Consider the following 21,734-nt stretch of genomic DNA (forward strand, 5'->3'; position numbering starts at 1 on the left):
CTTGTAATTAATATCCAAGGCATCAAACCCGTTTTTTTTTTGTCTATTAGGATGTTGTTATTATCCACAGTTGATAAAATGTGTAGTCTTTGTTTGAATTTCTTGATGAATGCAGTAGTTTGTCCTCAGAGATGACGTGCTTATGAAATACTGGACATGCTGAAAAGCCAAATTCCTTTCCACTAGCGAATGACCCCGGGCCTTCTGCCCTGCTCAGCTGCCAACTCCCCCGGTGCATTTTTATGTGGTGAAAATCTCGTGCACACGGACTTGTGATGGAGCTTGGATTTCACTTACCCCCCAAAACTGTTTTCTTCCTCCGAAATATTGTCCACGGTACATGCTTGGTGATTACTAAATAAGGGTTTCATGGTCCATTTCTTATGTTTCTCCTTTAGTTGTTTATTTTTCTTTCCTGGTTGAGGATGTGCGGCACAGGAGTGTCAGGGCATGACTGATTTTCCTGTGAATCCCTACAAAGCATCCATTGTTCATACAGGGCTGTGACTGAAGACTTTGCAGTTTGGAGACACACTCCTGATGATGTTTCATCTTGACCCAACTGGTGTCCCTGAGTAAACTTAAACTTTGGGTCTGGGTCAAACAACATAACAAGACTGGACAAAATGTAAAGCCTGGTTACAGAAAACGGGGAAAAAAGACAAAAAAACAACATATCTATTAAAATATGAGATCTTTTTACCTCACTTCCACCATAGAAACTGTTCAAACCATGAAGTTCCATCGTCCCGACGCCTGTGCTTGACGTCAGACGTTTTAGCCTTTTGTAATCTGTGTTACCTTGTTACTACAAGTGCATGACAGACTGTGATGTTATAGGACTTAGTAAGTGCTTTTTATCATGTAGTTGGTGAACAAAGTGTTGGTGAGTGATGTGTGTGCAGACGGATGAATCACACTGTGAGCAGCAATGATGCAATGGTTCAACTGTCTGAAATTTCTGGTAGATAAATGCGAGAAACTGGTGCACGTCGGGGCGATACCAAAGCAGGAACTGTAATGACACATTTAAAAAGTTCATTATTTCATCTTTACAGATGTCTGCCAGGCATTTCCCCAGAGCTAGTTGTTGTTTCTCATTTCTGCATATTAACTTTCAGGGCAGTGTTGTTATGCCAGACATGAGAACAGAAAGGCTTGAGGGCCAGAAGTGGACCATGAGGGGTAGGTTAAAAGTTAATGTTGGTGAATGTTCTCAAATAAGGCAACAACTTAGAATCCTTTACCACTAGAGCAAACTTTATTCCCCATATGTCTTAGGATAAATACAATAAAGTTTATCTCTCTCCAAATTGAATATTTACTAAGAAATCACAATGTTACCATAGAAACACGATTTGGTGTGTGTGTGTGTGTGTGTGTGTGTCTTCTGGATTATTTAGTGTGTGTGTGTGTGTGTGTCTTCTCGATCCCCAGTGAGTCGTGGAGGATGGCTGCTTATACTGAGCCAGGATCCTCTGGAGGTTTCTTCCTGTTAAAAGGGAGTTTTCCTCTCCACTGTCGCTATATGCTTGCTTAGTATGAGGATTGTTGTAAAGTCACTGACTCTAGTCAGTGACTTGATGCAATCTGCTGGGTTCCTTATATAGGAAACATTTTACTGATTGGCTTAATGAACTGACCTGTATTGGAATGTTTATTATGTGAAGTGCCTTGAGACGACTCTTGTCGTGATTTGGCGCTATATAAATAAACTTGAATTGAATTGAATCTTGTTGAAAGATGAACTTAGGGTTTACTTGGAAAAAAATAATAATAACACAGAACTAAAAAAATTCTTAAAAGTATGAGGATGTTTGAAAAAGTCTCAGATTATTACTATTTTAATATTAATAGTCTTCTGTTTCACATTATTGATACCTGACATTATATTACAATCCTTATTGCTCCAAATTCATAGGAAAAAACATAAAATCATTTTCATGTCTGTTGCTGCATTTTATTCAAAAATCGTCTTATATTGGGAAATTATGTGTTGTGCCTCATTTGATCAAAGTTTGAAAATCTCGTGCAAAATTTAGTAACACTTGGTGTGTGTATACTGCGTAAATTTGTAGCTCAGTATTTGTAACACAGACAGAGATATAGCTGTGCAAACAAGCACACCCCACGTGAACACACAGAAACATCATCACTCGCCACTGATATGGGTTACATTTACAGAGCCAAAAGGAAACTAATAATATTTAAATTAAATAAAAATGTTCTAAATTAAACATTTTGAACCTGAAATGGGCTGGAAATTGAATATTAAATTCTGTGTTTATTTTAGAAAAATCAGACTGCAGATAAATGCATCAAAAAGAAGAAAATAGTAATAATTTAGCTCAGTTATTCAATTCCAGGCCTTGAGGCCCAATATCCAGCACGCTTTGTTTTTAACTCTGCTTCAACACACCTGATTTCACTTAGTAGGTGTTTGACAGACTTCTGCAGTGCCTGATGAGCTGCTGCACAGGTGATTCAACAACTGGATCAAGTGTGTTTGGACCAGAGAAACCACTATAACTTGCTGTTACCGGTCCTCAAGGCCTGGAATGAAATAGCCCTGATTTAGCTTATTTGTCACAAATATTATTTCACAGACAGCATTTATTTTGGAGTGCTAAATAATTTGTAAAAAGTTCCCACCTCACCCTCTGTGGGCGGTACCATCCGTCCAAGCTCGGGTCCTCTACCAGAGGCCTGGGAGCTTGAGGGTTCTGCACAGTGTCTTAGCCGTTCCTAGAACTGCACTTTTCTGGACTGAGATGTCTGAGGTTTATCCTAGGATCTGCTTTAGCCACTCCTTATTGCCCCAAGTGCCCCGATGACCACGGGCATCACTGATGTCCACTCTCCAGGCTTTCTCAAGTTCTTCTTGAGGCCCTGGTACTTCTCTAGTTTCTCATGCTCCTTTTCCTGATGTTGCCATTGCTTGGTATTTGCTGTCCTCTGTTGTTTGTCCACCACCTCAATGTCTGATTGGTTCACCATCACCATTTTGCCAGTCTGGATCTGGAAGTCCCACAGGATCTTGGCTCAATCATTCTCAACCACCTTAGGGGGTGTTACTCACTTTGACCTTGGGGCTTCAAGTTCTTACTCTGCACAGATGTTCCTGTACATGATGCCAGCCACTTGGTTTCTGTCTCTCTGGCAGAACGTTTCCTGTAAAGACAGGGGTGTTCTCCTAATCTGAGTCCCCATTGAGCTGTGGGGTTCCTCAGGGCTCCATCTTGGGACCTTTACTTTTCTCCCTCTATAAAATATTTCCCTGGGGTTGGTCCTTCTGAAGTATGGTCTGTCCTTCCACTGCTTTGCAGATGATCTGCTTCAAGACAATTGAGCCAGGACCCTCTGGATCATCCTGTTAAAAGGGACTTTTCCTCTCCACTGTCACTACATGCTTGCTTAGTATGAGGATTGCTGTAAAGACACTGACGCTAGTCGATGCAGTCAGCTGGGTTCCTTATAGAGGAAACCTTTTTACTTGATGCTTAATGAACCAAACTGTATTGGAACCTTGAGACGACTCTTGCCGTGATTTGGCGCTATAATAATAAACTGAACTGATTTGAATTGGATTGTCTCAGGGGCCTCCTTGCAAAGCCTACACCTTGGATCTTGTCTGGTGTAGTAGATCTTGGCCTGTGTTGCTCTGGTGTTGTGTTCCTGTGCGGCCATGATGACTGCCTCTGTGTTGTCTATCAGGCCAGCTTTTTCTAGCCAGTTGCACACTGAATATTAGGGGTGGTACTCGATTCAAAGGATTAATCTAATTAATTAGGGGCTTTGTAATTAATTAATCTTGAATAATCACATTATAATCGTTCAAGACAATTTGCACCCAAGCAATTTGTTTTAATTAAAATAATTTTGGTTTGGCACAGACGACATACCCACACTTTAATAAATATATTTCTGTAACCACAAGGTCTTTTTGATTACTTCGGCCTTATTAGAAAGGTAACCAGTGTGGGATTGGTTGTTATTTGATAAATAACACAAAGGACCGGAAATGTTTGTACAACTTGGCCAACTAAAATTATTTCTTTTTCTGTTTTAATTTGTGGCTTCAGCTGATTGAACTAATTCTGTATGACCTTCATGAAACAAAAGTCCCTTCGCCTCTGCTCGATGCTCTAACTTCCATCTTTAGAGTTTTTCTGAGGTAAGCAGATACATTATTGTCATAGCTTGTTCCGTGCCTCGCCCTGCCCATGCAGTCCATGGTGTACACAGAAATGTACAATCGCATCATGCAGCTGAGGTGTGTCCACTGCCTACATAGCACTATGTCTGGGAGTGTGTCAGAGTGAGGGCTGGATGTTTGTAATCAGAGGAGTAGATTAGTACCCTGCAGTACATAAGTAGCTGTGCAGACGTATCATTTTCCCAGCAGGCTCTCATTACAGTATTGCTCTGGTTTAATGGAGCCGCGGCACGACGTGGGGCCGAACTAAGCCCTCTCTTTCTTCTCCTGAGCAGTAACGATGCACAGTAAATGACTCCACTCTGCTGATTTACTGCGTGACACAACAGAACATTGTCTGGCTGTGTGCATCCCTCAACTAAGTGTGTGTTCAATAATTAACCTAAAAATAGATAATTGGACAAAACTCTGGCTGTCTTTTAATCTTTGCTGTTTAAAAAAACTTGTTTGAGTTCACATTCCGTTAAAGGAAGCAAGCAAATGATCTGTTTTTTTTTTCAGTTTCCCTGATAACACAGATTTTCTTTTCTTTTACATGCTCTCTTCATGCATTTCAGCCCCATCTGGCCCCTTTTCTCACTTTCACAACCTTTTACAGACAATGCCAAAAACCTATTCCCCGAACACCATGTCTGAACAGACACACTGCGGCGTTACACAAGTTCTTTCTTTCACTGAAGTTGGTCTTCTGCCAGGTGACATCAGTGAGAGCTGTTCAGCATTTTGTATTGCTGATTTGCATCCTGTTTCTTGACAAGACTCATCATCTGAAGAGCATCTATAGGACAGTAGCAACATCTGTGCTCATGCTACTGAGGCCAGAATAATTAACGGTTAGGATTCCAGTGTGGGAGCTCAACAAACACACTGCTGTGGCTCTCATTTTATTTCAATTGTGTAAAAACTGACTAAACTAACGTACTAACTTGCTAATTTAATCAGAAAGAGGATATTTGGAAGTGATCATAAGTATCATGTAAATTTTTCTTGTCTGAGTTCTTTTATTGTTTGAATCCTTAAGAAGAAGAAGACAACCCTGGTCTTCCTCTGTCTCTGCAGACATTTTGCATGCCTGGACGGTGACTCACCAGCGCTGTTCGGTCCAGGAGTTTCAGCTGGGCCTATGGGGGCCTGTGGCGCTCATTGCCAACAGTAACTGTTTTTAAAAAAGGGAGTTCACTTGAACCAGCTGGGAACGACCTCTGACTTACCTTCCATGACTCATCTCTTTCTAGACTATCCAAAGGGAGGCCCCCTTGTGCCCTGGGACAACCTTAACTGCCCCTCTGTGACCCCACAGCTTCATCTGTCTCCTGTCAAAAACAGACTCTGTTCATGAGGAGTAGCCGCTTTAGTGCTGACGACAAACTTCTTGCTTCATGTCCACAGAGAAGGAGAATCCGTACGAGGATGTTGACCTGAAGCGGAAGAGTTTGGGCCGGAAGTCTGGTTTGTCGGAGAGCAGCCGATCATGGACCACAACGGACAGGAAGCAGAACTCCCCACCTCAGGTAAGTCCGTTGGCATCAGAGACACTCGTGTGTTTTCTTTCAGCAAAACACATCTGGGGTTCCTCTTCTTTGATGCCTAAAATGTCCTGTTTGTGTATCAGTGACAAGATCTTTCAACGGATGCCACCACTGGGTTGTGTTGTTGAAAGGGATCCTCAATGAGGAGCTCAAATGGACATCAGATCATGAGAAAATATTCTAATGTAATGTTTCACAGAATGGAGGAAGAATATTTGCTGAAGAATTTCAAAAATCAGTTAATGAAGTTAATTATGTACGGAAGCATAGAGCTGCCGCTCACGCAAAATAAAACCAGCGCTGTTTCACATAATAATGTGTTAACAGTATTGTTCTAAAAATATCATTATCAGTTTCATGCAATATAATATTCATGTTGTAAGAAAATGATAATAGTTTGTACAAACCTGAAAAGTACTAGTAATGTGATAATTCTGTTATTTTATTTTTGCGTGGGTGGCAGCTCAGTGCTTCCGTAATTATGTGAGCTGCTATCAGCTCTTTCAATTTCCTCTTCAACCATTTAACCAAGTGTCAAAGTTATAAATAACTATTATATTCACTGTAAATAACTTCCTGGATCCCAATGCAATATGATGACACACCAAAAGTCAAATGATATTTGGCAATTTTTAAGACCGACCTTATCTGGAAAATTAGACGCGTCCAAGACACATCCAGTGCTATCGCGAGATCTCGTTCCATCAAAAGGATGAAAGAATCATATGAAATATCATGATATTTCAGTGTAACGATATTTTCTTACAAAAGCAAGGTAAAGAATTAATATTTACTATTTTAGCTCTTAATGGAAACCTGTTCACAGCCTCCTATTTCCTGATAAACTAACAGACAGATAAAAAAATAAACCAGGAAGTAACCTGGAAAGAGATCCTTAAATCCGAGTAAAAAGGAGCCGGCTGATTTCTGTGTTTACCTCCAGTAAGATATCAGTCTGGGAATGTTGGTGGAAAAACAAGAGCGTCTAACTTTACAGCCATCAGTTAAATTGTTCTCACTCGGGCACTACTCTTCCCTGTCTCAGAGCCGGGATTTTATGATAATAAGGATGAGTTTAAACATACTGAACCTGATACTAAACAAGGATCTTACTTTATGGCTAAGACAACAAAAAAAAAAACAACAACCATAGGCTAATAAAAGTGTGATAAAGGTGCAAACTATTACAACAGGACAATTTAAACCAGGATAATAGTAAAGTTCTTCATGAACAATGGATAGTGGTAAAGCTTTTAAAATTGATGCATTTGGAAAACTTAAAAAAACTCAAACGAGTGAAACTCTGTGTTCTTTGTGACCAGTTGCCTTCCAAACCCAGTAGTCAGTCTCTTCGCCTCCCTGGTCCAAGCGACCGGAAGAGTCACCGAATGTCGCAGCTGTCCAAGCGCTACAGCCACGACGAGATGTTGCTCATTCCTCAGATTTCAGGATCACCCTGCGGCCTGCTGGACGAATCCCTCTGCAGCACCCGGGACACCCTGCCTCCACACAGACACTGGAGGATCCCCAAGGTACACGCTGCAGGGTTCCAACCAAAACAGCCTCAGAAAGTCCAGGCAGAGCTCTGACTTGACCGCTTCAGGGACCAGCTCAGATTTCTGACGAGATCGAGTCAGAGCCAGAACAGTCCTGCATCATTTATGATCCCCTTTGTTTGGAAAATATGTTTTTAAGAGATGGTGCTTTCATGCACTTTCAGCTACAGTGTAGATTTTAGCCATTAATGTGAGTTTTCTAAAGCTCAATCCCTGATTTTGGTTTAGATTTTCATATTGTTGCTTTTGGCCAGGAACATGTCTGCTTCCTGTTTACTCAGGATCAAAAGAAAATTCCTCTTGTGTCTGTTTACAGCTGGTCCAGAGGATCAACTCCATTTACTGCACTAAACGAGGGAAGAAGAGGCTAAAGAAGCTGTCCATGTCTAATATTGAGACAGCGTCTCTCAGAGGTAAGGGATTCCTCGGTTCCTCCGTCCACATCAAGCCCTCTCTCCTCGATCTGCTGGAAACCTAAACTTTTATTCATCTTTAGATGACAACAGTGAGAGTGAGAGTGACTCTGATGACAGGTTCAAAGGTGAGTGTTTTCAGATTTCATGTGCACAAACAAGGTCCAAGTTTAATCACCAAATGTTCTAATGTAACCCAAAAGAAAGCAGAACTGCAACTACAGTGATCCCTCGCTACTTCGCGGTTCGTTTATCGCGGATTCACGACTTTGCGGATTTTTTCTTTGGAGCCTTATTCAAGGGAAATTTGCCGATTCGCGGTATTTTTCTATGCGAAATATCAAGAAATTCCAGGTTTTTTTCATCAATTTCATCATAAAATGTACATTAAAGGGTGGTTTGTTAACAGAACTATGTAAAGGGAGGGTTTTAAAAGTCTGAATACTGAATACGTACCTGTTAAATAAATGCTGTAAATATGGTGTCCCTACTTCGCGGATTTTCCCCTATCGCGGCCAGGTCTGGAACGCATCTACCGCGATAAACGAGGGATCACTGTAATTGCATTATTTTACAAGAGCAAACCAATATTTGTCCCGTTTAAAGTCAGAAATAGAGGAATACAGTATATGTATAGAGGATTTAGATATCCCGTGTAGGCTTTTGCAAAAACGTGTTCACATTTCTCCACAGCTCACACTCAGAGGTTACTAAAGCTGCAGTCGATCCTCCGACGAGCCCCGAGCTACCGCACACTGGAGCTGCAGCTCATCGAGTGGCAGGAGAGAGAGCTCTTCGAGTACTTTGTGGTGGTTTCCCTGAAAAAGAAACCCAGCAAGAACTCCTACACCCCAGAGGTCACCTATCAGTTTCCAAAGGTAAGAAAGCCATGGGTCGTGCAAAACACCTCCTAGTTGGTAACAAAACCCTTTTTATGGTCCCCTAAACTCTGGTTTTCATTCTTTGCTATCATGACCCAAAAATGTTTGACGAGGACATTTATATTTATTTTAATGATGATTTTTCTAACAGATTTTTTTTTTTAATTTAAAATGAGAACTACAAATGAACAATGTAAAACAAAAATGTGACATTTACAGGGAAAAGATTTTGGCCTCAAGACTTTGTGGAACACTAATCTTTATGCAGAAATTTCTAAATGGGATTAAAAAATAATAAAAGGTTACACTGTTGTCTCTTAGAGATTCTAAAGTCAGAGAAAAAGGGTCAAAAACCTCTACGGAAGATCTCAAGTTGTCCTGTTGTGCTTTTGTGTTTTTGACTCATTTAAATGTTCGTGGTTCGTTACAGTTTATGACTTGACCCCCGTGAGTCTGTTTAGAGTTAAAAATAACTGGAATTCATTCGTGTGATGCAGAAATGTTTGCAGTAGTTGGAAAAAAATAAACATTAAAGTCGTTTGGTTGAGCAGAAGCGTCCCTCGAGAGACATCCATCTCTGCCGTCCGACGGGGAAACGCTAATACCGTAGCTGAGTCAGTGGGGACAGGATGGGGTTCAAAGGTTTAGACGTCACTGGGAGACATTTCAGTCTGGGTATTTTTAGGGTCTCTGTGGGTAATTTTATAAAAAGATAACATGGAGTCATGTCGTCTCCTCTTGCAGCTGGAGAGGCCCACCAAGCAGATGAGGGAGGCCGAGCAGAGGCTGAAAGCTATCCCTCAGTTCTGTTTCCCAGATGCTAAAGACTGGAGTCCTGTTGCTGAGTACGCCAGGTATCCTCCACACAAAACCATCACTCTTCCTGGTCAACTTCATTCAGTAAACAGGGATTGCTTCGCTCTTTTTGCCTTATAATAAAATTCCTAATGTGTCCGTTAAACCAATATAAACGCTTCACCTTTTTTGTCCAGGTTTACAATAATTCTCATTTGCTTTGTTTCACAGTGAGACTTTTTCTTTCATGCTGACCGGGGAGGATGGCAGCAGGAGGTTTGGGTACTGCAGACGCCTCCTGGTAAGCCTCTCCACCTCCCTTCACTCCCGCTGAGCCATGTTTGTTGTGACAGGGGATTTTATTTAAACACGTGATGCCGTTTTCCTGTGCTGATGTCGATGTGCAACAGGAAGTAAAGCATCAAAAACACTGAGAGTCCAGCTGTGTTTTAAATACTTTTAAAGAGATTAAAAGTATTGGGGTAAAAAAAAACAACACCCCAAAAAAAAAAAAAAAAAAAAAAAAACACCTTTTGAGCTGTTTTAGCAGCTAATCGGCTTTAGTTTTGGCTCGGGACATAGCGCTGACTCAGTCAGAAAATGACAAACATCCATTAAAGCTGCTACAGCAAATTTGGACAGCAAGTTTGCTTAAAGGTTTGAAACACTGAAAAAACATTTTTTTATGATTATTTCTGATTATAATCATTACAATAACTGTTTTTCATGCAGGCTGAACATGAAGTCTCCCACATCTATCTCCTCCATTAGCTTCTGATAGAAAATAGATGGTGAAACTCTAGGATCTGGAGAACCCGACAGCTCTACATCAAGCTGTCGCTGGGCTCACCCATATTGACTCGCGACGGGGAAGGCTGTTGTTGGTTTAAAATCCAGCAAAGAGCAGATAATGTCTGCAGAAGCTAACCGTTAGCATTAGCTACTCAATCACACGGCAGAAGCTCCTCCAGGCTTGTGTTATTTGTGGAGATAAACATCTGTGTTGCAAAGCAAACATCCTGCTGCTATTCTCTGCTGCAGCAGACTTGTCCATGCTGATTAGTGATGTAACGGTACGCTAAAATCATATTCGGTTCAGTTCAGTGTTTTAAAGAGTTTGGTTTGATTAATTTGGGGTATATTATTATTATATTTATTTATTTAATAATATCTAAAACAGCTCCTATAGTGAGCAGAACCAGGTGCCACCACAGGCTGCAGATCTAGCATGAAGTCTTTAATTATTTCACACTTTATTTGCACAGCTACGGTATGAGTGTCACGCTCCTACAGACAAGTGTTGTTTGACTGTTGATTCTCCGTGTTTTTATTTCTGCAGCGAGCCTTAAAAACTCACCTCACACCGCCCAGACTTTCTTCTTTAAAACTCGTTTTAAATAACGAGCTTTCTCCGCGCCGTATCTTTCGCTGTAGGATGAAAACTTTACATCAATTGTCACGGGGATAATTCAGCAGACACGTTTGTTTACATTTTTGCTGCTGTGTGCCGGCGGTGTGAGAGAAGGGAAGGCGGGGTGACGCGACGCTAGCAGTGACAGCCAGCTGGTTTGATCTGCTCTAAAAGGCGTTGATCAGAATTTGCAGATCACATTTTTTAAACAGAGATCAGGTGCGTGCAGCCCATCATGCGTCACTCAATACAGCGTCCGTGCAGAAACTCGCTTAGGAACTTTTATCTGCGCCTCTTAAATCACGCAAATAAAATTCATTATTTAATGGAAAACAAACCGAAACGTTACGCAAGTGGACCAAACCGAACAGACCGAACCGAAACGGTTCAACACCCCCTCCGCGAACCGTAACACCCCAATGCTGATCCAGGTGCTTCTGGGCTTTTTTTGCCCCGAGTACGGCTTGCAAGGCATTCATCCCTATCGAGACCACTTCAAATGTATTGGATAATGTAAATGTAACAGGTTTCCCACACCTTTAAAACATTTTTTAAGCTTTTAGAGTAATTTTTGTGAGAATTATTATTTTTTTGCCAAACCAAGTGACGTCAGCTGAGGAAGTCCTGTTAGCTTAATCCAGAGAAAAATCTGGATTCTAATGCCGGCTCTGACACAGAGGAAACTTTAAATGTTTACAATTTTACTCATGATGGACCAAAACCATAAAGTTATGAGTTTGCTGCTCGCCCCAGAGAGCAGAGACAAACCAGAGGGAGAAACGATCGGCCAAAGCAGAGAGATTGTGCTGCGATGTGAGGAGAAGCAGCTGGGAGCTGCTTGTGAGTTAATGATGTTAGCTTAAACTCGTGTGCTAACATCACACTATTGTACAGATTACTATCGTGTACCAGACAATTAAAAGAGTATCAGTCAGTTAATATAATAGTAATACTCAGGCGCGCAGATAGGGTGGGGGATGGGGGGCATCTGTCCCCCCCAGATTCAGATCAACCCCGATTCGTCCCCCCCAACTAAGGCCAGAAAGAAAACAAAATTGGAGGTTAAGGGCTTGAAGCTCCTTTTTCCAATTACATTGAATGCAGCATGACGTAAACAAACACCGACTCCAAAGGCGCCAAATTGGTTGCTGCTACGATACAGGATGAAGTGAAAAAGGCAAGCAACGATGACTGCGTATTTAAAAAAGACCAACAGTGTAAGTAGGCGGGACCGATCTGTCTGTTTATGCTTGTTGGTTCTAGTTTCAGTACATTGTTGTTGTCAGTGTTGGGACTTACTCGTTATAATTGCCAAAGCCTCATTGCTGACTTTAACAAGTCTCATCTACAAATATGATCCCTCATGAAGTTACTACTTTACACCAGAAGATAGTGGAGATGTGTAACCTTCAGGCTGAGCAAAGTTTTGGAGTTTTTAGAGTTTGAAAATTGCCTCCCGCCGAGAGGCTCCCAGTCGGGGAGAGGAGGAGACACGCAGCATGAAGAACACAAATATTAGATAAAACGTATAATTGCCTGCAGGTCTGGTCCTTGCTGACTGATCACTTTGTCTGGTAATGACTGACTCTGATTATGAAGCAGAATATTTACTCTGATGAAGAAATTCACTCATCCAGCCAGAAGGTTGATGCTGCTGCAGCATCAGACAGCTGGTGCTGCACGAGAGGTGTGTGGAGTTTACAAGCTCCATACGTTGGGTTTGATGTTGGTTTAACCTTCTTTGGGACGTGATGGATGTAGAAACTATGGTAAAACACCGCTAACGTGACAGACGTAGCGACAATGCATAAAAAAAAAAAAAAGCCGTGAAAAAGAGGCAGATGCCACAAGTGTGCCACATAATCATAAAAAAAGTAAAATATAAAATTTTAAAAGAGATTTATATATTTATATATAAATTAAAGCTTTCCAAATATAATGAACATTTCTAAATATCGTAAATATATGAAGGAACATCTGTTGGTCAGGCTGAAAAGTTTGGGAACTACTGCTCTAAGTGATAAGTGAATATCATTTTTTAAATATATTTTATGTGCGCTTTTTAGGGTTTTTATGTTTTCTGTAAAGATTGGTATGCTGAAAATCATTTAATGTTTTGCATAAAGCATGAGGTTTTGGTTAGTAATTGATTGGAAGACTAACAAATGACTGAATTAAATAGTGGAGCGCCTCTGTCAGTGCGCCCCAGGGCAGCTGTGGCTACATCGTAGCTCATCCCCATCAGTGTGTGAATGTGTGTGAATAGATGAATGTAGCATAAAGCACTTTGGAGTCCTTACTCTGAGAGGCGCTATACAAGTGCGGATCATTTATCATTTATAGTGTTGATCAGGCAGAGCTTTGTTGCCAGCGTTCCACTGCATAATGGCTTCAAACACGTATATTAAAGTGTTAGTTTTTACGTAAACCATTGGATGAACTTACACAAGCTGACTGAGCTCTAGTTAAGGCGCTTGCAATAGTTTGTGTATGTGTACGTGTATGTGTACGTGTGTGTATGTGTATGTGTGTGTGTACGTGCATGTGTGTGTGTGTGTGTACGTGTGTGTATGTGTATGTGTGTGTGTATGTGTGTGTGTGTGTGTGTATGTGTTTGGGGAGGGTACATTGGAACTTTGTCCCCCCAGTTTGAAAATCCTATCTGCGCCCCTGGTAATACTAATGAGCGTCTGTCAGCTGTCTCATACTCGTTAACATCCGTTCACGTAACGTAGTTTAGCACTTAGAGAGGGAGAGAGACGCCTGTCATCCAATTCTGGAGCTCATGCGTGCTTGGATCTGACCCAGGCACTAGTGAGCCAGCCGAGCTGGTATTTTTACAAGTTGCGCATGATCCTCTCCTGGAGGTCCGCAGCAGTTCTGATCCAGTTCCGACCCGGAAACCAGCTGGCCCGCAGAAGCGTCTCTTCTGGTGGTCGGTTCTGACCTGGTTCTGATGGTGATCTGAGCTCCAGAAATCCGCATTTAATTTTTTAAACCCCTCCATGGGTCTCCGGAGCCCAGCGCGGACCTCCCTGTCCCAGTACCGACCGATGCGGGCCTCAGAATTCTGTCTTTTCAGCTGCACAAAACACCCTCAGGCACGGAGATAGAGGCGTTGTTGCTCTTGTCTGGACATCTATGGACTCGATGTCCAGACAGGCTGGAGTTGGTACAGCCTTCACAAACAATAGTTTTTCAAAATGAACACAACCCAAAACTAGTAAACACACACACTGACTGGATAACACGACATCTCTACCCTTAAACTAGCCACTCTCCACACTGAACTGAGGCACGCCTAGCTTCTAACTCCCTTTGGTTACGTCAGAGGTTCAGATTTAGAAAAAAGAGCCATTTTCGAAGCTTTTCTGAGAAAGGCCACTTTTTACTAGAAAAACTCTGCTGTTATGTATTTTAAAACATAATATCCACAATAAGCTTTTCAAATAGTATTTTTTGGACAGCATTTCCTATGAATTAGAAAAAACAATTAACCTACAATTTGCTCTTTAAAGGGACTTTACGGAGTTTTGAATTTTTATGCTCGCGATTGCCCTCTCAGGCCAAAAGCGTAACGGCAGCTTCAATAGGAAGCTCATGCACGAGGCGCGCATGCTGTACGTGCACACTCCTTAGCGAAAATGACAGCTGAGACAGTCACTTGTGTGTGTGTGTGTGTGTGGCCCGGAGGACAGAGTACAGGAGAATGCGCAGCTAATTAATTAAATAATTTGGTTCTGTACCTTTCTCTTCAGCACAGCTGACAAAGGTTTAAGATGGGTCAGTCCTCCTGCATGCTCAGATCATTCCCTTCCCTTGCTTGAAAAATTGTTCCAAAATGAAAGTTGAACCCACATCTTTTTTATCTGTGAATTCAATGCCGTTCAGCGAGTCTCAAATAAAAATTTGGGCATCTTACTGTAAAAAAAAAAATATCCTAAATGTAAAAGAGAAACTCTAAAACAACAATGTTCACATCCAGAATCGAACCCAGGTCTTCTGCACAAAAGCCCGAAAGACTTACTAGGTGAGCTACAGTGCCAGTAGTGACTCCTGTATCTGTAACATTTATATCCTTGATGACAGCTGAAACATCGTTCAAAGAACGATCGGAGGGATATGCCTGAGCGTGAACGCGCATGAAGCAGCCTGCTCGACCCGAGCAGCTCTCTTTTTCTGTGATTTTACAGAAAAACAGGCAATCACAGTAAAAATGCCAGGGCTCATTCTACAGGACCAGGGCATTGCAGGAGAATGTATGAAGAAGAAATTTATTATTTCTATACGTGTTTTGGCTGTCAAACTTCCACAATGCCCCTTTAACAACATTCTAACATAGTATAGCTATAAAAATATTATGGAAACAAACAAAAAAACAAACAGAAAAAATGTGTGAAGGGGTTCTGACATCTATTTGTCTAAAAACCTCTGCCTGTGAACCTCTGTGTCAGTGCACCCCAGGGCTGCTGTGGCTACATTGAAGATTATCACCACCAGCAAGCGCTTTGGAGTCCTCTGACTCTGAAAGGTGCTATACAAGTTCAGATCATTTATCAGTTATCGTAACATGTTTTGGACCAAAACCAACGATTGGACCATCCAGTTGTCGGTCTCACTGGACCACCACACTTTGCATTTTCTGTAATTTCCGGACTATAGAGCGCACCTCAATATAAGCCGCACTGGGCTAAAAGCCGCAGATATCTACTGAATTGAAAACTTAGTTTAACTGAACTGATCAGTATCAAACAAAACAAAAAAGTTATTGAATAGTTTATTCATAGTCCTCCTGCGCACTGAAACCACTGAAGTCATCTTCTTCAGTGTCGGAGTTGAACAGCCTCAGAAGAGCTTTGTCACATACCTTTTCTTTGGCGATGTCAGAGTCGCTCTCCGTGTTGCTGTCATCATCCCGAGGTGAAGCTGGGAAGTCAAGCAGCCCCGTTTTACTGTGAAAAAAAATCCTCCTGGGCGCTTTCCGTAGCACTCCTTTAACCATTCCTTCATTAGACTTTCTAGCATCCATCCTTTCTGGTTGACTAAAGCCGCACCTCATTATAAGCCACATGGTTCAAAGCGTGGGAAAAAGTAGCGGCTTATAGTCCGGAAAATACGGTACCTGGGTCCTCCACTCATACACGCTCGTGCATTTTGCAATAGAACACCACTGGTGTGAGAGGCTCAATAATATCAAGAGAAAGAGAAACATAAACTTCAGGACAAACTACCAGAGTCCATAAATTTCCAGGGTATCTGCAGGTTTACGGGAGCCAAATTTAAGACTTTTTAAGACCTTTTTTAAGGCCACTTTGACCAAAGTTAAGCTATTTTTTAAAATTGAATTTAAGCTATAATTACCAGCTATTGCCTGGAACCGGTGCTAACCACGTCACGAACGTGGGATTAGCCATCCAGTTACCATTAAACTTGCACTTCCCCATGGCGCAACTCCCACTAGCTTAACCAACTAATGTGCTCATCTAAAAATAGCCCCCTTTCACAACCAACTGAATGTGTACGGTTCCACTTATGCCAATATCATACACATAAAATGCTGAACACGAACTAGAAATTCACGAAAATTTAACAGAAATCAAAGAATCTTGTTTATTGGGTCTTTGGTAATTTAAGACCTTTGGAAACTGTATTTAAAGAGCAAGTCACCCCCAAATCAACTTTTTTTTTCTGATAAACTATATAAGTGCGTGTCTAATCGTGCTGCAGACACGTGTAGTCAATAGTTTTGCACTTTAGTGCATTTTAGTTAAAATTTTAATTTTCTGCCTGAAACTGTCAGTGTTGTGCCGTTGTCAGGTAAAAACTCTTCATTGCATTTGAATTTAAATCTGCCACCGCTACTGGCTAAGAGGTATGCTATGATGTAAACTGGTACATTATGATGTCATAATGTCGTGAGTGTGTGTATTTGTTAGTGGCTCCACCCTCTCGGTCTGCTAGGCAACAACATTTGTTGCATTTTTCAAACATGAAGTGGTAGTGAAGTACACTTCTTGTAAGGGGTGACTTGCTCTTTAAGGATTATTTGTCATTTTTAAGGCCTTAAATTTAGAAAAGCAAATTTAAGACTTTTTAAGGACCCGCGGATACCCTGATTTCCTAAACCTGCTTATCCACGCAGGGTTGCTGGGGGGCTGGTGCCTATCTCCAGCAGTCTTTGGGCAAATAGGCGGGGTACACCCTGGACAGGTTGCCAGTCCATCGCAGGACAACACAGAGACACACAGGACAAACAACACTACCAGAGTCCTCAAAGGAAAACACAATTTAAAGTCACGGCCCACAAAAGACATTTGGACCTGGAAAACAGCAACTGGTGTTTAGCACTATCTCGTTTCCTTTGGCAATGCGGGATTCCGGTTCCTGGAGAAGCATATCAGGGAAGATAGCCGAGGGGAGGGACGAGTGTTCCGTGACTGTTTGCGTTAAAAAACTAGCTTGTTCTTTAGGTTCGCTGAAGCAGATTTAAAACTTTTACTTCAGATCCTAACCGATTGTAAAATAAAATGTAATTATCTTCATAAATCTGCTGTTGCAAACTTGCATTCTGACATAAAAATTACACATCATCAAAACAGCAAGTTTAGCCAAAGTCAGAAAAATGCATAAAAATATGCAATAATTGAGGATACAGACCCAGTTAGGGTGGACTCATTTACTTTAACAAGGGTTTCTCAGGCAAAGGCAGGACAAAGAGAATCCCGGAAACATCCAAACGCCGTCATTCCCGAGCGTTTCCTCTCTGTAATGAGGCTGTGGGGCGCTTTGAAGTGTTTTTGCTGAGCCTCCCATTTGGCCTGTGGGATGAGAGCACGACTGTGTGGGACTCGGACTTGAGCTGATTTAGTTTTTTAGTGTGTTTACGCTGCAGCAGTTTGTATGTTTGCAGGAGTTTACTCTGACTCTGTTTACAAACGTGTGTGCTGAGCGTGCGAGCCTAAAATCATGTTTTATTTTGCAAGAATGTTTTGAACCCTCCGCTCTGCATTCCCCTGCACAGAAGCAGATTTTTAAGGAGGCTAGAATTGTGGAGCGTTGCTCTCCTCCGGAGACTCTTGTTTCCTCCATGTTGTCCGTCCAGCAGCTGGCGGGAACCGAACATTCCTGAGGACTTGAATCAAGCCCCACACAGTTGAGTTAATCATCCATTTGGAAAAGCAGAGGAGAAACAAGAGAGGAAAATTGTATACCTAATATGGACAAGTGGATTGGTGCTGGTTGAACGCTTGTATCCATTTGTGTCTGTGCTCCGTGGCGTTTCAACAGCACACGCAACGGTTTAGCTGAAGATCTGATCAGCAGGAGCAGATAAACCTGTGTTTAGGAAGGAGGAAACATAAAAAGACTTTCACTTCAGAGGACAGACCTCCCTGTGTTCTGTTACCATCCTGCATGTCCTGGTTGTTTTAATGACTCTTTAAGAAAGATTTAGTTTTATTTTTATGACCAGATTTAACTCCTGCTGTTATTTTTCAGCCTGTGAGCTGAGAGCTTTTCTGCGAATCTGGGAGGGACTAAAGACTAATGTCATAACATCATTATCTCAATTAGGAGACAACAAATCCTCAGCAGAGAGTCTGTGGTGGATAAAAATTCAAGTTATCAGACAGGACGACTCTTGACTAGACACAGCGGTTGCACAGTCTGTAAAATGCACTCCATAAAACCTCACCTGTGCTCAGCCGTCTTACTGTTGCACTAAGTAAGTCAACTGAAAGCTCGTGTTCCCTCAGCAGGGAAAATAACGTTAAAATAACTTTAAGAGAGTGCGATTACCAACAGGAATGTACTGTAAGCAGTCTGGGAAGATGAAATAAAAGCCTCAGATCCATAAAACAAGAATGAACTGCACAGTTAATGCAACATTGCTGCTGTAGATAATAAGAAGCACAACGTTTGGTGAGTTTATCACACGTGGCTTTACAAATGTGGAAAATGATACTAAATACGCTATAATTTAATCACTGATTATATAAAACTTTGTTGAATGCTACAAACTGGCAGTTTCCTGCTCCTCTGCCCTACTGGTTGAAAGCTGAATTACAAGTGTTGTAAACAACCCTGCTGAAGCTAGCGCTAACAACAAGCCAACACTAACATGAGCCAACAAATGCTAAAATAAACCACAAAGTAAAAAGAGCCGTACTGTTGGTTAAAAAAATATTAATACTTACAAATCCAGCAGCAACAAAGCCAGGTCACAATCAGTTTGTGATTTTGTAGCTTCCACAGCAGGAACGTGATCTGTCACCTTCAGTCTTTAGCCTGGTGCGCTGCCCAACCAGTAGGCTTTGGTCACTCGCCCTCAGGGACCTGCTGGGGTTGTAGGGACTGAGAAGATCACCAATGTAAGATGGTGCTTGTCCATGTAAGGCCCTATAGACCAGAACCAGGATCTTGAAATGAACCCTGAAGTTGACTGGCAGCCAGTGAAGCTGGAGGAGAAGCGGGGTGATGTGGGTGTGTTTGGAGGACTTGGTCAGAAGCCGAGCACAGGCATTCTGAACCACCTGTAGACGGTTCAGGGAGGTTCTGCTCAGACACGTGAAAAGAGAGTTACAGTAGTCTAAGCGCGAGGAGGTGAAGGTGTGGATAACTGTCTCAAGTTCAGAGCGGGACAGAATGACTTAGAAAGAAAGGAAGAGCGAACAAGAGAACTGACATGAGAATCCAGGGTGAGAGCTGGGTCAAAGGTCACACCAAGATTCCTAACAGGATTTGTTGTGAGAAGCAGGCTTACCAAGAGTCTCTGACTTTGGGAACCAGCACCCACTAGGACACTTACCCGCTCCACAAAACTATCAAGTGTGGTTTTGGTCATCAGAGGGTTGCAGAGTGGTGTCAAATATGAAACTGGTCTGGTTTCTAACTCAGAAACCACTGATATCAATGTTAAAGCTCTAGCTTAAAGTTTCAACATGGTGCTTTAAGAAGGAAAAGTTAAGATTACAGAAGTTTTTTGTTGAATTATTTTTATGACTCTTAAAAATCTCCCTGCTTTTTATTTTTTATTTTTTTACACTTTATTTTTTCATTTCCGAAGTATGACACAGTGCTACAGAGTTGAAGGAGCAGAACTAGGGGATCACAAGAGGTACAAAGTCCAAATAGGGAATAGTCAGTACAGTTACATTACGTGGGTATATAGATGTTGCCCCTTCTCGTTAAGTATAAATCCCACTTGTTCCAATATCTATCACCCTTTTCGTTTTGTAATCTCAGGTTGAATGTCAGGCGCTCCATGTCATGGATGTTGTTAACTCTGACCATCCATTGGTTAATAGAAGTTAGTTCTGTATGTAACCAGAGCTTAGTTATTGCCTTTTTACTAGCTGTCCTAAACATTTTAAGAGGTATTTATCAGCCATGGATAGCTTCTGGTCTATGTTTAAAAACCTCCCTGCTTGACGAAAGTTTAACACTACACAACTGGATAGTCGTAAATGTATTTATAGCTGGTTTAAGGAACATCTGCAGATCAATCTCTCCATCTGTGTTTTCCACTCCTCCAGCCTACTGGGAAAGGACCTCGTCTTCCAGAGGTGTACTGTGTCATCAGCAGGCTGGGCTGCTTCGACTTGTTTTCCACTGTAAGTTCAGTTTGGTCCTCCGCTGTATACACACACACACACACACACACACACACACACACACACACACACACACACACACACACACACACACGCACACACACAAACCTTGCTCCAATTGGTGCTGTATCTGTGGTTAGCTGTCTGACAGGTGACAGATGGAAGTCTTGCCTCCACCTGATCATCGTCAGACCTTACGTCACTTTTTATTTCCCAAAAGAAACATTCTCTTTTGTCTAGCTGTGTTAACAAAAAAAATCTGAACAGCGACTCTGTTTTATTTTACAGCCTCACCTGAATAAAAACAAGCTTATTTCAAAGACGTAGGTCCAGAATTTAATCAACAATGTTCTGAAAATTAAAACATTTCAGGACGTTTGAGGAAACCTCCCCAATCCAGCAGGGCTATCTTGATTTTAGAGAGTAATAGTAAGAAATGGAAGACAGTGGAAAGAATGAGTGAGGTCAGATCAGATGACCTTGCTACTTAATTGCTTTCTCAATAAATTTCCCAGCTTGGATCCAAATGGATTGACGGGCACACTGGGTGGAATTTTCCAGGCAAATAGATGTGAAACTAGATTCATTTCCCGTTCTTCCACACAGAAAACGAATACGACGTTCTAGAGAGCTTATTTGTTTTCAGATCCTGGATGAGGTGGAAAGACGGAGAGGCGTCTCAGCAGCCCTGGTTTATCCCTTCATGAGGAGTCTGATGGAATCCCCTTTCCCTGCACCTGGGAAGATGATCAAAGTCAAGACTTTCCTGCCTGGAGCAGGAAATGAGGTCAGAACAGCTTCTCACTATAGCTGAAATAACTCAAATAGTGATGCAGATGAACCATAATAAAGTTCTCTTCTTTTTATCTTCAGGTCATCGAGCTGAGGCGGCCCACCGACTCCAGGCTGGAGCATGTGGATTTTGACAGTTTGTTTAAATGCCTCAGCGTGCGGCAGGCTACACGCGTCTTTGCTTCGCTGCTTCTGGAGCGCAGAGTCATCTTTGTGGCTGATAAACTCAGGTGAGTTCCCACCGCTCTCGTTCCTCTGAGCCTTGATGACAAGAGATCATTGGTTAGGAACGTCATCAATCCGTCCGTGACTTTGACACGGTGCTGCATTTTTGTGAGCAATGTCGAATATGGATTGACAGCAGAACTAAGACGGTGCAGATCGATTGGCAGTGTGTAAAACTCAAGGCAAGGCAGCTTTATTTAAAGAGCAAGTCACCCCCTACCAGAGTCTTACCTCACTCCCACTTCCTGTTTGAAAAATTCAACAAATGCTGTTGTCTCGCAGACCGCGAGCACGGAGCCGCTAAC

The 21,734-nt window shown here is 41.9% G+C and overlaps 1 protein-coding gene across 2 annotated transcripts in view; it reads left to right on the top strand.

The window, feature by feature from the left end:
- The window catches only part of dennd2b (DENN domain containing 2B), an 83,907-nt gene that overhangs the window by 38,515 nt on the left and 23,658 nt on the right, over nucleotides 1-21,734 (top strand). For both annotated transcript variants that reach the window (XM_015953087.3, XM_015953085.3), the window contains exons 5-14: nucleotides 5,606-5,727; nucleotides 7,068-7,277; nucleotides 7,618-7,714; nucleotides 7,798-7,842; nucleotides 8,408-8,592; nucleotides 9,340-9,449; nucleotides 9,622-9,691; nucleotides 20,335-20,412; nucleotides 21,059-21,199; nucleotides 21,286-21,434. In XM_015953087.3, the coding sequence (XP_015808573.3) occupies nucleotides 5,606-5,727; nucleotides 7,068-7,277; nucleotides 7,618-7,714; nucleotides 7,798-7,842; nucleotides 8,408-8,592; nucleotides 9,340-9,449; nucleotides 9,622-9,691; nucleotides 20,335-20,412; nucleotides 21,059-21,199; nucleotides 21,286-21,434 (1,207 nt within the window). The remainder of the gene's footprint in view (nucleotides 1-5,605; nucleotides 5,728-7,067; nucleotides 7,278-7,617; nucleotides 7,715-7,797; nucleotides 7,843-8,407; nucleotides 8,593-9,339; nucleotides 9,450-9,621; nucleotides 9,692-20,334; nucleotides 20,413-21,058; nucleotides 21,200-21,285; nucleotides 21,435-21,734) is intronic.

This window comes from Nothobranchius furzeri, chromosome 9, assembly GCF_043380555.1.
Source record: "Nothobranchius furzeri strain GRZ-AD chromosome 9, NfurGRZ-RIMD1, whole genome shotgun sequence".
NCBI classification, from domain to species: domain Eukaryota; kingdom Metazoa; phylum Chordata; class Actinopteri; order Cyprinodontiformes; family Nothobranchiidae; genus Nothobranchius; species Nothobranchius furzeri.